The following is a 13,354-nucleotide window of genomic DNA, read 5'->3' on the forward strand; positions in this document are numbered from 1 at the left end:
CTCTCAAATAAACAAATAAAACCTTTAAAAAATAAAAATAAAAAAACCAACCACGAGAGACTTCGTACCCATAAGGACGGCTGCTATGAACACACACACACACACACAGATAACAGAACACATGTGGGGGAAGATCTGGAGAAACTGGGCCCCTTGTGTTTTGCTGGTGGGAATGTAAAATGGTGCAGCCGCTGTGGAAAACAGGATGGAGGTCCCTCAAAAAAAGCAAACCTAGAACTATGTAGGACCCAGCAATTCTACTCTGGGTGTGTGCCCCAAAGAGTTGAAAACAGATATTCGTACACCTGTGTCCTTTGGCAGTACTAGTCACAATAGCCGGGAGGTGCAAGCCGACCAGTGGATAAAAACAGACAGATGAATGAACAAACATGTGGTGTATCTATTCAATGGAATATTATCAGGTCATAAAAAGGAAGGAAACTCTGACACGGGCTACAACACGGATGGACCTTGAGGACATTCTGCTCAGTGAAACAAGCCAGACACAAAAGGACAAATGCTGTAGGATTCCACTTATATGAGGTTCCAGAGGAGTCAGATCTATGGAGACAGAAAGTATTGGAGGGGGGGTGCAAGGGGCTGGGGGAGGAGGGAATGGAGAGTTAGTGTGCAACGGGGACAGAGCTGCATTTAGATGGCAAAGTTCTGGAGATGGATGCTCAACACTGTGAATGCGTTTAATGCCACTGAACTGGACAATTGAAATGGTTAAAATGGCAAATTTGTATTTTTCATGTATACTTCCATGTATTTAACAATTAAAGGAAGCCTGGATTATCCATAATTTACAAGAGCCACTCTGTTCATCTTGGATTGACCAAGTCCTAACCTGTCTCTAAACCAGGGGTTTTTAACACGGAAGTTTCATCCTGCAGGGCCATCGGGCAATGTCAAGAGACACTTTTATTTGATGGCCACATGGGGTAGGTGGAAGCCAGGCAAGCTATTCAGCACCCTCTGGTGCATAGGACGGTCCCAACACAGAATGATGGGCCCAGACATCACAGAGTCTGGACCCGTGATCAGCTGCAGCCCCAAGTATTTTGAGCCCCCATGTAGCTGGGCAGCAGCTAGACAAGTGAGCATCCCTCCTATTGGGAGCTTCTCTCTTGGTGCTACTTGCTCCAGGCTGAGTCTACCCCACGCTGTCTCCACAAGCCTCTCTGGTGCCCGGGGACCCAGACATACCCATGAGGCAGGCAGTCCAGCCCCCAGCCTGAGCGGTGGGTCCTACACCCTGGGGGTGCTGGTGACAGCCTTGCGTGTGGGATTTAGGACCCCTGGGAGATGTTTTTCCAAGCACCTGTGCCCTGACCAGTCCAGCTAGCTCGTGTGTCTCTCTCTCACAGGGACAGTGTCTCCTCTTTTGTTTGTATAGCTTTAGTTAGGGGTCCCTACTCTTCAGGAGCTCTGGGAGGGCCCCCGCTAGCCCTCTGTCTTTCTGAGGAGGCAAAGGTGTGGTGTGAGGTAGGGAGCATGGAGTGACATGTTCACACTTTCACATGCCAAAATAGCTGCCACCCAGTATTTGTTGAGATACAATTTCTGCTCTAAAAGAATGCATGTTCCCAGAGGGAAGGACAGACGGTGGCCTCCATGGTGGCCAGGGCCTTGGTGGGCTCTATGGGGTGGGGCCGAGGGGCTCAAGACAGGCTCCACAAAGGCAGACCACCTTGGCAGTGGGTCCAGCTGCCTACCCTGCTCAGAAGCCAGGTCTCCCAGGCCTGAGGGTCACTCTGGGAGAAAGGAGCCATTTCTTGGCAGGGCAGCCACTGGACCCCAAATGCAGAATTGTGGGTGACCAGAGGGGAGGCGCCACACTGTGGGATTCTGTCTACACATGTTCTGGAAGAGGTGAGCTGCAGAGCGAGAAAACAGACCCATGGGTGCCAGGGCTGTGGCGGGGGGAAGCAAAGGGGCAGGAGAGTGTTCCTGGGGGGGCAGAATTTTGTCAGGGTTCACACAACCATCTCCTAAAGAGGGTGAATGTTAGTGAATGCGAAGTTCTCCTGGGGCATATAAAGAACCTGCCAACACTTTCTTGCCCCATTCTTCTGTTTTGAGCCCACCCTGGTGTCCTTTCTCCTCTCGCCCCCTCTCCACTCTCCTCCCTCTTTGCCCCTTTAACTGAGCTGAGCAGTGGGCGGGGAATGGCTGTAGGATTTATTATTCCTGCTTAGCAAACAGCACGTTCTCGTTCTTTACTTCTCCAACTAGGGAAGGGGAAAGTCGAGTTTGCGGGTTATGGATGGGAAAGGTGTGTGCCACTGCGGGCTTCGCCCCCGTGGCTGTGGACTTGGGTAGGATCCAGTCCCCCCACCGTCTGCACATCAGACGCCTGACATCTGTCTTGTCTACAAGAAGCAGATGCATTTCATGAAGAACTCTGTCCACTCGCATCTGCCGGAGTGGTCACTCCCATGTTCTAGATGAGTAGTTACAAGCTCCGGATGTCCCGGAGCTCACCTCAGGTCTGGGAGCCCTCGCTCCCAAGAGGAAGGTGCCAAGCGCCCACCCTTCAACACCACAGGCCCGGCCTTGGTTTAATGTTGTGCAGAGGGAGCTGGCTCCCTGGGGGTTGCTGTGCTTCCCCTCACTGTGGCCTCTGTTTGAAATCTCCAGAATAGAAAACAATGCCAATGGTTTGATAAATTCCCAAGATTTATAAATTGTATGTTGTGTAATAAAGAATTCTCACTATAGCCACACCCTTACTCGGTGGATATATCAAAATGTATGGATATTGAACAGAATAAAATTTGAAACATTGGTTGCAAATGCACTAAAAATACCTCTAAATATTTAACAAGAATGACAAGCCTAACATAGAGATCTGAAAATATCTTAACATCTTAGGCAAGACACACACACATGCACATGATATGAGATTCACTAAAGCTGGTACTAAAAGTGCTAAACTGTGTTTGGTTTCTCCTTGGGCTGCTTCTTATTCTTCCTTAGGTGTGTTCTCAGCACCCCGAGGGCTCAGACTACTGACCGGTCAGTGGACAGCTCAGCTCTGGGCTGGGCACCGCAGGAAGGCCCGGGGCTGCCACTGAGTAAGGCTGCCCTACCCTGGCCTGCTTTGTAACAAAACTTCTCCATAGGTTGAGGAACTCTTGATGACAGCCCCGTATCTCATATTCCCTGAGATGAAGGATTCTTTGGGTTTCATGTGGATGGGAGGTCCAGATCTGCTGTCCATTTATTTGGAGATATGGCCTGGTGTGTAGGGATGAGTAAGCTTCTTCGTGAGCATTTCATCACACCCTGCAGGGTGGGGTGAGGGGTGCCCTGTGCATGGCTGGAGGGAGTGCGTGGCTCGATGCTCCCTCCTGGCCATGGTGGGAGGCCCAGGTCCTGCCCCAGGCTTCTTCCCCTGAGTCCTGGGGTCTCAGTTGTCTGTGTTGACTCTTTCTTGCTACACAGAGAGAGATAACAAGGACGAACCTTATTTTGTAAAGAATGAAAATATTCTGACTTTCCTCCCTCACGAGGTGGGATCCGTGTCCCTTTCCTGATACCAGGACTGGGTGGAGAAGGCTCCTGATTTGCTGGATGAGTTCTTGGAGGCCCCATGTAAGAAGTCTGATTCCCCTGAGACCGCCATGCTGAGAAGCCATGCAAAGGTGCTCCCGTCGACAGTGCTCCCTGTGCCCAGCCCTCCCCAGGCTCCACCGCCCCACCAAGCTTCCCAACCTGCTGACCCTTGGATGCCACATACATACTGTACACTGCTGAGTTTGGACCGGCTTATTAACGCAGCAACAGATTATTGCAACAGGATGAAACCAAATGACTTGATTTCTTAACATTCCACGTCTTTTATTTTATTTTATTTTATCTTTTAGAGGCGGAGAGGAGGAAAGGGAGAGGGAGAGAGAGAATCTTAAGCAAGCCCCATGCCCAGCGCAGAGCCCGATGCAGGGTTCGATCTCACAACCCTGAGATCATGGCTTGAGTCGAGATCGAGTCAGACGCTTAACCCACTGAGCCACCCAGGTGCCCCCTTAACATTCCACATCTTACAAATAAACAATAAAAATATATCATCTTGTCTCAGTCCATTCAGTCGGCTACAACAAAATACCACAGACTGGGTGGCTTATAAATAACAGAAATTCGTTTCTCACTGTTCTGGAGACTAGAAGTCCAAGATCAAGGCAGAGCCAGAGTCTGGCGAGAGCCCGATTCTTCGGTCCTCACGTGGCAGAAGGGCAGGGGTCGCCCTCTGGGGTCTCCTGTATAAGGCACTGATCCCATTCACAAAGGCTCCACCCCATGACCTAAGCACCTCCTCAAGGCCCCATCCTAGTACCATCACCCGGGAGGTTAGGTTTCAACCTATGAATTTGTGGGGGGACACAGACATTCAACCTATAGCAATCTTCAGGCATGCTTGGACTACTTCACTACTACAATACTTGCTGGCCTACTTCATGTTAACTTCTCTTGTCCGAGTGTCAATGAGACTTCTTGGCCCATCGGAATCTTGCCCGTTTGAACAGACGACGGTGACTGTCATCTTGCTGCCTGACGCATTCCAGGCCCGTGTGGGAGGCCCCTTGGCCTTTAGTGCGGCTCTTGGCACCTCTGAACGCCTCTTGGTTTTGTCGCAGTAGCAAGATTCCCCACGTCTGCCCCATGCCACGGAAGCAGGGGCCAACGCACATGAATACTTGTGGCTCTGTGGGCCCGAGGTCCCAGACACTGTGGCCCAAGGGTGTCTGTCTGTGGCCCACAGGATGTACATTCTTAACCCTGCTCCAAGATCTGAGAGCCCACGTCGGGTGCTGGGTGGACAGGTGGAGCAGCTCTAGGCCCCCTCCTGGCAGGCATGGAGGCAGAAGCATTTCATCTGAAGGCCCTGAGCACCTTCTCTCAGCTTAGCCCACGGTACGGGTATGCCCTACTTCCTCCGGTCTGTGGCTCTCTCGCTCGAATGTTTCCCCGCAGGGATTCCCTAAGCACAGGTTTAGGACTTCCTCTGTAGAACTGACAGTCCTGTACCTGGTGGGCACGTCTCTGGCGCGTTGGGTGTATGTCTGCCCCCCTCACAGCCGCTGCGTGGCTCTCAGCATCTTGCTCAGCTCTGTCCGGCCCAGGGGCTTCCCTCCCACCTGGCTCCCAACGGAGCTCCTGGGCGAGCTGGAGACCTTGGCCCGGGAGGCTGAGTCCAGGCAGGAGCGAGCACAGCGGTGCTGCAGGAGAGATGGAGTGTGCCGGACTTGGGGCGGCCGCAGCACCAACGCACCAACAGCACCCCCTGCCCCCCGAGCTGCGGGCTGGGGCAGCGACGGCTTGCCCGCCCCGAAGCACAGGTGCACGGCAAGCTCAGTTCTGGAAGGTTTTCGTCTGTGCCAGCTCGTCTTTGACACCAGGCTTTCCCATGAAGTTATAGCTAGTTGAGTATCAAGCGTTTCTAAAGAACCCCCTGAAGGAATGTTTTTTCTTTGTGCAAACAGTCCTTTTGTGCAGAGGGTGTTCTGTGGCTTCTTGGCACAGACGCAGGTGGGTAACACCTGATTGAACATCACTCACTCAGGAGCGTGAAGACACGCACTGCACGTCAGCACAAAGCCACCCTGCCGGGCGAGCACAGCGAGGTTCCCCCTTCCTCAGCTAATCCTCAGTGTCTGAGTGCCTCGTCCAGCTCCCCAGGCTCGCCCCCTGCCACACGCGGAGGCTGCTTTGTGTATTTCCCAAGCCCATGGCTGTCCGACGTTGTCCCACCGCTGAAAGTCAGAGAGCACAGGCAAAGGTGGTGAATTCTCAATGTCCGGGGACCGCATCGGCCTGGTCGCGGCCTGGTCTGCCACGAGCCTCCTGCTTGTCCGAGAGGGACCCCGGCCCGCAGTGGGTGCTGGGTAAGCGCTGTCCACCTGCCCACGTGCCGGGTGGGCATGACTGTGGGACCGGCCTTGCAGGGTTACCATGGGTCTGGAAGAGGATCAGCAGAAGGCTCCTGAGGCAGGCACACGCTGGGCCACTCACTTGCCTGGGCTGGCTGGTCAGGATGGCACAGCCGCTTGCCCTTCAGGGGAGGTGGCCTGGAGGTGGGCCCTGCCGCAGCCCTGTCTGTCCTGCTGATGAGAGGCACCCTTCGCCCCGGAGGTGGTGACCGGGGATGCTTTTGTCTCCCCGGTAGAACATCCAGATCCCACCCAGGGCGATGAAGTCACCACACAGAATACCCCAAGGCCACTCCTGCTGGCTGTGAAGAGGCTGGGCAGCCTCCAGGAGCTAAGGCTCTGGATTCTGCTAACAACCAGGAGGACTGGAAGAGGTGCCCACCCCACTGACACCTAACTACAGCCTGTGAGGCTCCAACCAGAGGCCCTGGCCACACCGCGCCCGCGCTCCTAACCCATGGAAGCTCTTCTAATAGGACAGAACAGCAGAACATATTGACCAGAGCCAGAACTGCACGCTGATTCCATCGCTAGTCCGGGAGAGTTTTCTCTGGTTGTGAGCAGCCTCTCTTAAGAGAGTATTAATGAAGACTTCTTCGAGAGACTGGTGAGCCTCTCTCGGTGGATGGGCTGGACCAGAAAGCGGCTTGCTGAGGGGGAGGACGCCTGAGGACACCTGATGAGCGACGCTTGGCCAGCGGAACCCCCCTCACTCACCTGGGGAACCTCGGGTCTCCCGCCCCCTGGGCACCTGAGCCACAGCCTTCCTCGTCGTCCTGGGTAATACTGATGTCAGAATCACCACGGTTTGGCCATTGTGGACTGTGCTAAATTCAAGTGGCTCCTGAATGAAACGGCACTTGGGTATAAGTCCTGAAAAACGTTGCTCAGTGAACAGCGTTAGGTAGCTGGGAAAGGCACTTAGGAACTGGGCAGAAAATCACAGGGCTGATTTCGCCAAGCCACCCGGCTGCCACGGCCAGATGTGGCTGGGTGTGCGGAGGAGGGCTGGGCCGGGGAGGGTCTTGCTGAAAGCATCTGACATGAAGGCACATGGGCATGCGGCCTGAGATGCTTGGACGCTGTCTCCCTACCCCAGTTCCTCAGGGTCCATCCAGGCTCCTCTCCATGGCTGGTGGGACTACACCGTATGGATGCACCACACAGTTTGCTTCTCTGTCCATTCATCTGTCAACACATTTGGGTTGTTTCTAGTTTGGCACTATTATGAATAAAGCCACTATGAGCACCCATGCAAAGGAAAAAAAGGCATTCCCAGAACATTCAGGGCCCTAAGTTAACATCAAAGGGACTGACCATGAGAGCGCATGCATCCTTCTGGTGAAGGGCAAACTTGGATCCACACAGAGGCTCCTCCTTGTAGAGCACCCGCTTGTCCTGTGGGAGAGCCGCAGGGATGCACTGTGGCCACTCTGCAGCCTACCGGAGGATGCTCAGGGAGATCAGCTTGAGCCCTTCCAGCAAGGGGATCTCACAGCTGTTGGAAGATGGCAGTGCCCCTGTACACCTGAGTCCCGTGGCACAGCCAGCCCCCCAATACTGGGTCAGGTCTGAGGAACGACTCAGCCCTAGGAATATGACAAGGACCATCTGAGGCTTTGCAAACATGAAGTATCCCCCCCAGGCTGGGTGTTGGAGCGGGGCCCAGGTGTACAGGGGAGTTTGAGACTGGTCAGGTCTGTGGTGATTTGCTAATGCCCCAGATCCTGTGGATGCAGAGGCCGTGTTGTACCAAACTGTGGGCCCCACAGGGGGCACAGAGGAGGGCCCCACTGGTTCAGACACCAGTGTTTCCAGTAGAGTTGGTACCACTGGGGTTCCAGGTGGCTCAGCTGAGTGGACAAAAGTCCTGGCCACCAGTCTTCCCACACAACATCCATAAGGCCTGGGTGAACTTGGCAACTGCTTGCCTTATCCACATGGCCCCATCAGGCACACAGGACTAGCAGGGCTCTGACAGACGAATTTGGCCCTCGTACACCAAGATTCAGCCACAAGATGTCCCTGGGACCCTGCTCACCAGCACGTGACCTCTGTAAGGGGTCAGTTGCCTGTGATCTTCTATGCACCTCTGCTCATGCCTTTACAGGAGAGTGAGGCCCATGTATGGACTCTGGGTCCGCGTCTGCCAACACCTCTACCATCTCCAGGGGTAAGGCACTGGCAGCCGACACACACAGCTCACCTCAGACATTCTGGAAGCATCTCTGGGTTTAATAAACCTCATGCTGACTTGCAGTACCCTGTCCCTTTGTCTGGAACGCACACGTCTATGGCTGTTTTTGTAAATACGGTGGTTCTACTGAAGGAAGGAGTCACCAAGAATCTTGGTGACACAGGCATATACAGCTGTGTTCTAGGAGAACACCCTCAGCATGTGGCCTCTTGTGGGAGCCATGCAAGGCGGTGGCTTGGTGAGGCCACTCTCCATTGTCTCTGACCTGACAGCCTCCCTGTGAGGAGTACCCCGAGTGTGGTTTACTTGGCAGTTTTCCTCACATCTATGAGGTTCGAGTGCCTGCAGCCCAAACAGAGCCTCTCCTTCTGATATTCATCATGTGGAAATCCTTCTGGATGCGTCCCCCATCTAGTGACGTGGCTACGGGATACTCGGGGGCCAGCGTGGTCCCTCCCAGAGGTGTTAGAGGACACTTGCCAGCCCCTCTGTCCAACAGGGCCCATATGGGTAGGCCAGTCCCCAGGATGGGCCTTCCATGAGCTCCAATGGTATCCAGTCCCTTAGGGAGTGGCCATAGGTCCCTGGGGAGGCTGGGCAGAAGGCCAGCAGTATACATTGTTGGCAGTGTAGTGGGGTCTTTCCTTAAGGGGCCTGGGGCGCTGACTGGAGGTTTGTGAATCTATTTCGGTGGCCCGGGTCAGACATCTGTCTGCTCGATCCAGAATGCTTCCGCTCAAGCAGACCAAGCTAGACTCAATCTGGCTGCCTGTCAGCTCCACTTCCAGGGCCCCAAGGGCACCATGCCCACATCTCTGCCAGTCTGGCTGCTGGTGGCTGAGGCTGCCCACCACACAACCACACAGTGGACAGTTAAATGTCACTACTAGGCTTTGCCACTCTTGAGATTCAGTGACTCCGCTGCCTTTAGAGAACCTTGCTCTGTGGGGGTGGCTCCAACTGACGTGCAGAGAAGAGAAACCACAGAGCTCTCCAAGGATGCTCGGCTCCCCTTGTGGACGTATTCCTCAAGGTCTTGGGAAAAGGCTCGGCCCCTCTTATGGAGGGTAAGCAGCTCTCATGTGTTAAGTCCCCTCGAGTACCCCAATCTCCCCAAACCCTCGGGTCACCCCCTCTGCAGTACACTGAGGGGGTTCTGGCATTTCAACCGTACTCAGCAAACCTGCCTTGTGGTCCATGTTTCAACCAAGCAACCGCACCTGGGGGCCCTTTCTAACTCCTCGGGCTGCAACAAGTCCAGACCCTCTGTTAGTGGCCCTGTTTCCATGGATCTGGCCTGATGCATTTCATATTCCTGCCACCTGGATCCCACACGTGTTCTCCAGATTTCTATCTGCACGAAGTTCTTCTGGAGCGTAGCCACCTCATCATGGGCCACACTTTGTACCTCACCCTTTGGGGCCTCCTAGGGCCTGAGTCTAGTTATAAACAAAGCTGGGGTTGGGGGGAGGTGGTCCTGAGTGTCCCACAAGGACCCTGCCCCAGGGGGGGAGCCATTCCGGATCCTTCAAGTAAAGGAGGACTGACCTCTTCAGGCAGAGACCGAAGGGGCTCTTCTGGCAAAAAATGGCAGTGGAACAAAGGGGCTTGAGGCCCCCAGCTTGCACAATGACTGCCCACAGCCCCCACCCCAATTTCCAGGGTCCCATTCCTTCCCAGTCAACAGCCCAGCTTTAAAAGATGCCCTGACGGCTGGGCCCAGCCATGCATGGAAGGAGACTCCAGACACACTCGTTGCTTTGGCTGCTCATTCCCAGTTGCCCTGTGTGCACACTGTTGGCTCTGTGCTGTTGGTGGCTGTGTCAGCTACACTTAATTCTGCTATGCTTTCCACCCCGAAGATGGCACCTTGCCGTCTTTGGTCTTCCTCTCTTTGGGGCACTTCCTCCCATGGATTCAGGGCGCTTGGCCTGGTCCCGAACCATGAGCTCTCCTTGCCTTTGCCGTCATCCACAGCCCGCCCTTCTCCTGCCTTGCTCCCTTGAGGGGTCTGCTCACTTCTTTATACGGGTTCTGGCTTCAGCCCTGAGCATCAGGAGCTCCTGGTCATCCTTGGGGTGAGGAGCCACACAGAGGCAGCAGGACCTGGGGGCCACATCTGGTGTCCCCCACTGGACAGGGGTCAACTGCCCTGCCCAGTGGAAGGTCTGAGGAGAGCTCTCGGAGCTGACCCTAACGGGGAATCCAGGGTATCACCTCGGAGAATCTCTACCTTGAGCCCACGGGTTTGCATCTAGAGGTTTATTGTAAAGGAGCCCCAGGTTGGCCTCTCACTTGGGCTGTAGCTGCTCAGGTGTCTGGCCCAGTTACTCTTTGTGAACTGCAGAGTCACTGTCATACAGATGCTGTATTTCGCAAAAGGAAACACAAGCCTTGTGCAGAAAACGAAGACTCCATGGACCAAGCTCCTCTTGTAACTGGAGGAGGAGAACCACAACTGGCTGTCCTCAAGGGTCCCGATGCACGGTTTCCACATGCCTCGGTCAGGCCAAAGCCTGGGTGCCCACCTCCCTGCCCTCTGCGTGTCCCAACGAGGGAGTGGATGCATCGCTGCGGATCGGGTAGAGCGACCAGATGCTAATGCGCTGATCCCCAGACCCTGCGGCCAGCAAGCCATCAGTGGCAAAGGCCACAGAGTGGATGGTGGCACTGTGGAAGGACAGCACGGCCAGTGGCTTCATTGTCCACCAGTGAAACACACGGACACGATGGTCCCAGCCCGCAGTGGCCAGGATCTTGCGGTCTGGCCGGATCTTGACATCAGCGATCCCAGGATTGGTGAGTTCGTGAGTTCTGCACACCTATAAGATCAAGAGAACCATGAGGTGGCTTCTTAGACCCGTCCCAGGGGCTCCCACCCCTGGACAGCCCCAGTCTGGCAGCCAGAACAAGATGGGAAATGTTGGCCGCCAAGACGGTTGTATGCTCCTGCAAACTCTACCCCCTACCTCCCAGGAGCCAGGCACAGAGCTGCTGAGGGGAGCAGCCTGACCGCTGCCCTTGGCCGAGCCCTTGGGTTATAACAGAAGACTTAGGCCCCTCTCTCAGAGAGCCTCTGAGGTCCCGCAGAGCTGCTCCCCTACACAAGGTCTGGGAGCAACTCAGGGGCTGCTCTGTTTCTCTGCCTATCAGGCCCTCAGGAAAGACCTCAGTGGGCTGGGTCCTGGGGCCCCTCACCATGGAAATACACTGCACTCTAGCATCCACGCAAGATGCATCTCCAGCTTGATAGCAGCATAAAGTCTGCATGTTTCCCCTTCTGGGGAAACCTCACACCCACCCACAGCATGAGGAGGATGAGAGATGCGAAGTCCATCTTCAACGAGAGGGTTGAAGGGCCACCAAGTGGGGGGGGGCAGTGGGTGCAGGCACGACCAGTGGGGGACAACACCGAAGGTGCAACCTGCAGGAGCACCTGCAGAGCCTGCCACACTGGCCATGGCCGAAACCTTAGTCCCTAGCTTGGTTCTGGGAGAAGGGCAGGCAAAACAAAACAAGGAGTTGCACAGGTGTGTTCTATCTGCATGGAGACACTGGCAGCCAACCTCTTTCTGGAGGCAGAGCACTCCCACAGTCAGTGCTGGGTGATGACCCCTCACCAACACATGCCTCCTGCAGCAGGTAAGGAATCAGAGCTGTCTTTGTGGTCACAGCTATTCATGGTTACACGGCACTGTCTCATGCATTGCAATCTGGCATCTCTGTCCCCACACACTAAATGACAAAGGCACTTTGTCATTTGCCATCATTGTGACAATACACAGTAGCCACTTCCTTCTACTGATCCTGTGTTTGGCTTAGGCCTGTGCACCATGAGCTCTTATTGCCCTGAAGTTGCCTTTGCTGTCCCTTACCAGCACACCCTTTTCTCCTAATTCACTTCCTAATGGCGCCATGGTAGTCTTGGTTAATAATCACTCATTTCTGCTAAGATAACACAAGGGAAAAGGAAGAAACACAGAAAGGCCAACATTCCTTGGAAGCAAACAGAAATTGTCCCCAAGGATTTTTTGCCATAATTTAATAAAACAAAACTCATGAAGCAGTTTCCTCTATAAAACAAGAACCTGAAGTAGCAAAACACAGAGGAGGAGAACTGAACTGACAGAGCACAGGAAAGAAAAGGAAGGAAGACCTCAAAGAAATGGAGGGGAATGGGAAATGGCAGAAGGAGACTGGAACAAGACAGTAAGAGCAGGAATGATACAAAGTGAGCGAAGTGAAAGGGAAACAAAGAGTTACAATGGATTGGAGAGAAAACAGCAGACATGGAAGACAGGCAGAGGTGCTCTAACATTCAGTGATTTAGAAAATCAATTTTAATTTTTAGAAAAATTGAAGCCTTATGATCCAGATCCAAAGACAGGGTATAGGATGGTCAACGTTAAGGTACACCTTAGGAAAATCACTGGACTTAACAGCTTAAAAAGTCCTTTTGGTGGTCAGGCAAAAAGATCATGTCAATTGTGAGGTAAGTTAGGCTGTCCTCAAAATGTTCCACAGCCACATCTGTGTCAGCAGACAGTAGAGGCGAAGAAAGACATGGTCCAAGCATTTTATATCCAGCCAAACTGCTGCTCAAGTATAAAAACAATAGACAAGCATTTTTGAACATGTAAGAACTTAAAGAATTTGCTCCCATAAGCTCTTCTTGAAGGACTGGAAGATTAACTCCAGTCTCATAAGAGATAACCAGGGAACTTTAGCAGATCATCTGGCAGAAAGCAAGGAATCTACTTACCAGTAGGATTAGACCTAAAACAATACATGGATTATGGCTCTAGAACCAGTTATGTAACTAACTGAAATATGGGGGGATAGTGAGAGAGATAGGATGTTTGTTAAATTCACTGATTTGCTCATCTTTTGTCATTTCGGGCCCAAGATACAATAGCCAACCTCATACCTGAGAGATTATCTGACAATCCACTGTAAGTAATGACAAAAACAACATGACTTCCTTCCCCGTCCCTGACACTAGGTGCCATGTTTTCCTAGTATTTGCTCTTGTATTTCTCCATAAAAATATCCTCAACAGATTTAAAATTAGGTTCCAAAGTTAAATCCAAATCTGTGCTATGTGTAAGAGAGACACTGAAAGAATGATTGGCAAAGATATACCAGGAGAGTGTAGACAAGAGAAACAGGGGTCCAGTGTCAGTAATAGGAAACACTGAATTCAGAGGAAAAAGCATGAAGACAG

At 53.2% G+C, this 13,354-nt stretch overlaps 1 protein-coding gene across 2 annotated transcripts in view; it reads right to left on the reverse strand.

Moving 5' to 3' along the window:
* Positions 1 to 3,821: 3,821 nt before the first annotated feature.
* GNB1L (G protein subunit beta 1 like) overlaps positions 3,822 to 13,354 on the reverse strand; it is a 66,616-nt gene continuing 57,083 nt past the window's right edge. For both annotated transcript variants that reach the window (XM_025858000.2, XM_025858003.2), the window contains exon 7: positions 3,822 to 10,952. In XM_025858000.2, coding sequence (XP_025713785.1) covers positions 10,635 to 10,952 — 318 coding nt within the window. In that variant the 3' untranslated portion in view covers positions 3,822 to 10,634. The remainder of the gene's footprint in view (positions 10,953 to 13,354) is intronic.

The sequence above is a fragment of the Callorhinus ursinus genome, unplaced genomic scaffold (genome assembly GCF_003265705.2).
Source record: "Callorhinus ursinus isolate GAN/ISIS: 27379988/994484 unplaced genomic scaffold, GSC_fseal_2.0 scaffold115, whole genome shotgun sequence".
Taxonomy (NCBI): domain Eukaryota; kingdom Metazoa; phylum Chordata; class Mammalia; order Carnivora; family Otariidae; genus Callorhinus; species Callorhinus ursinus.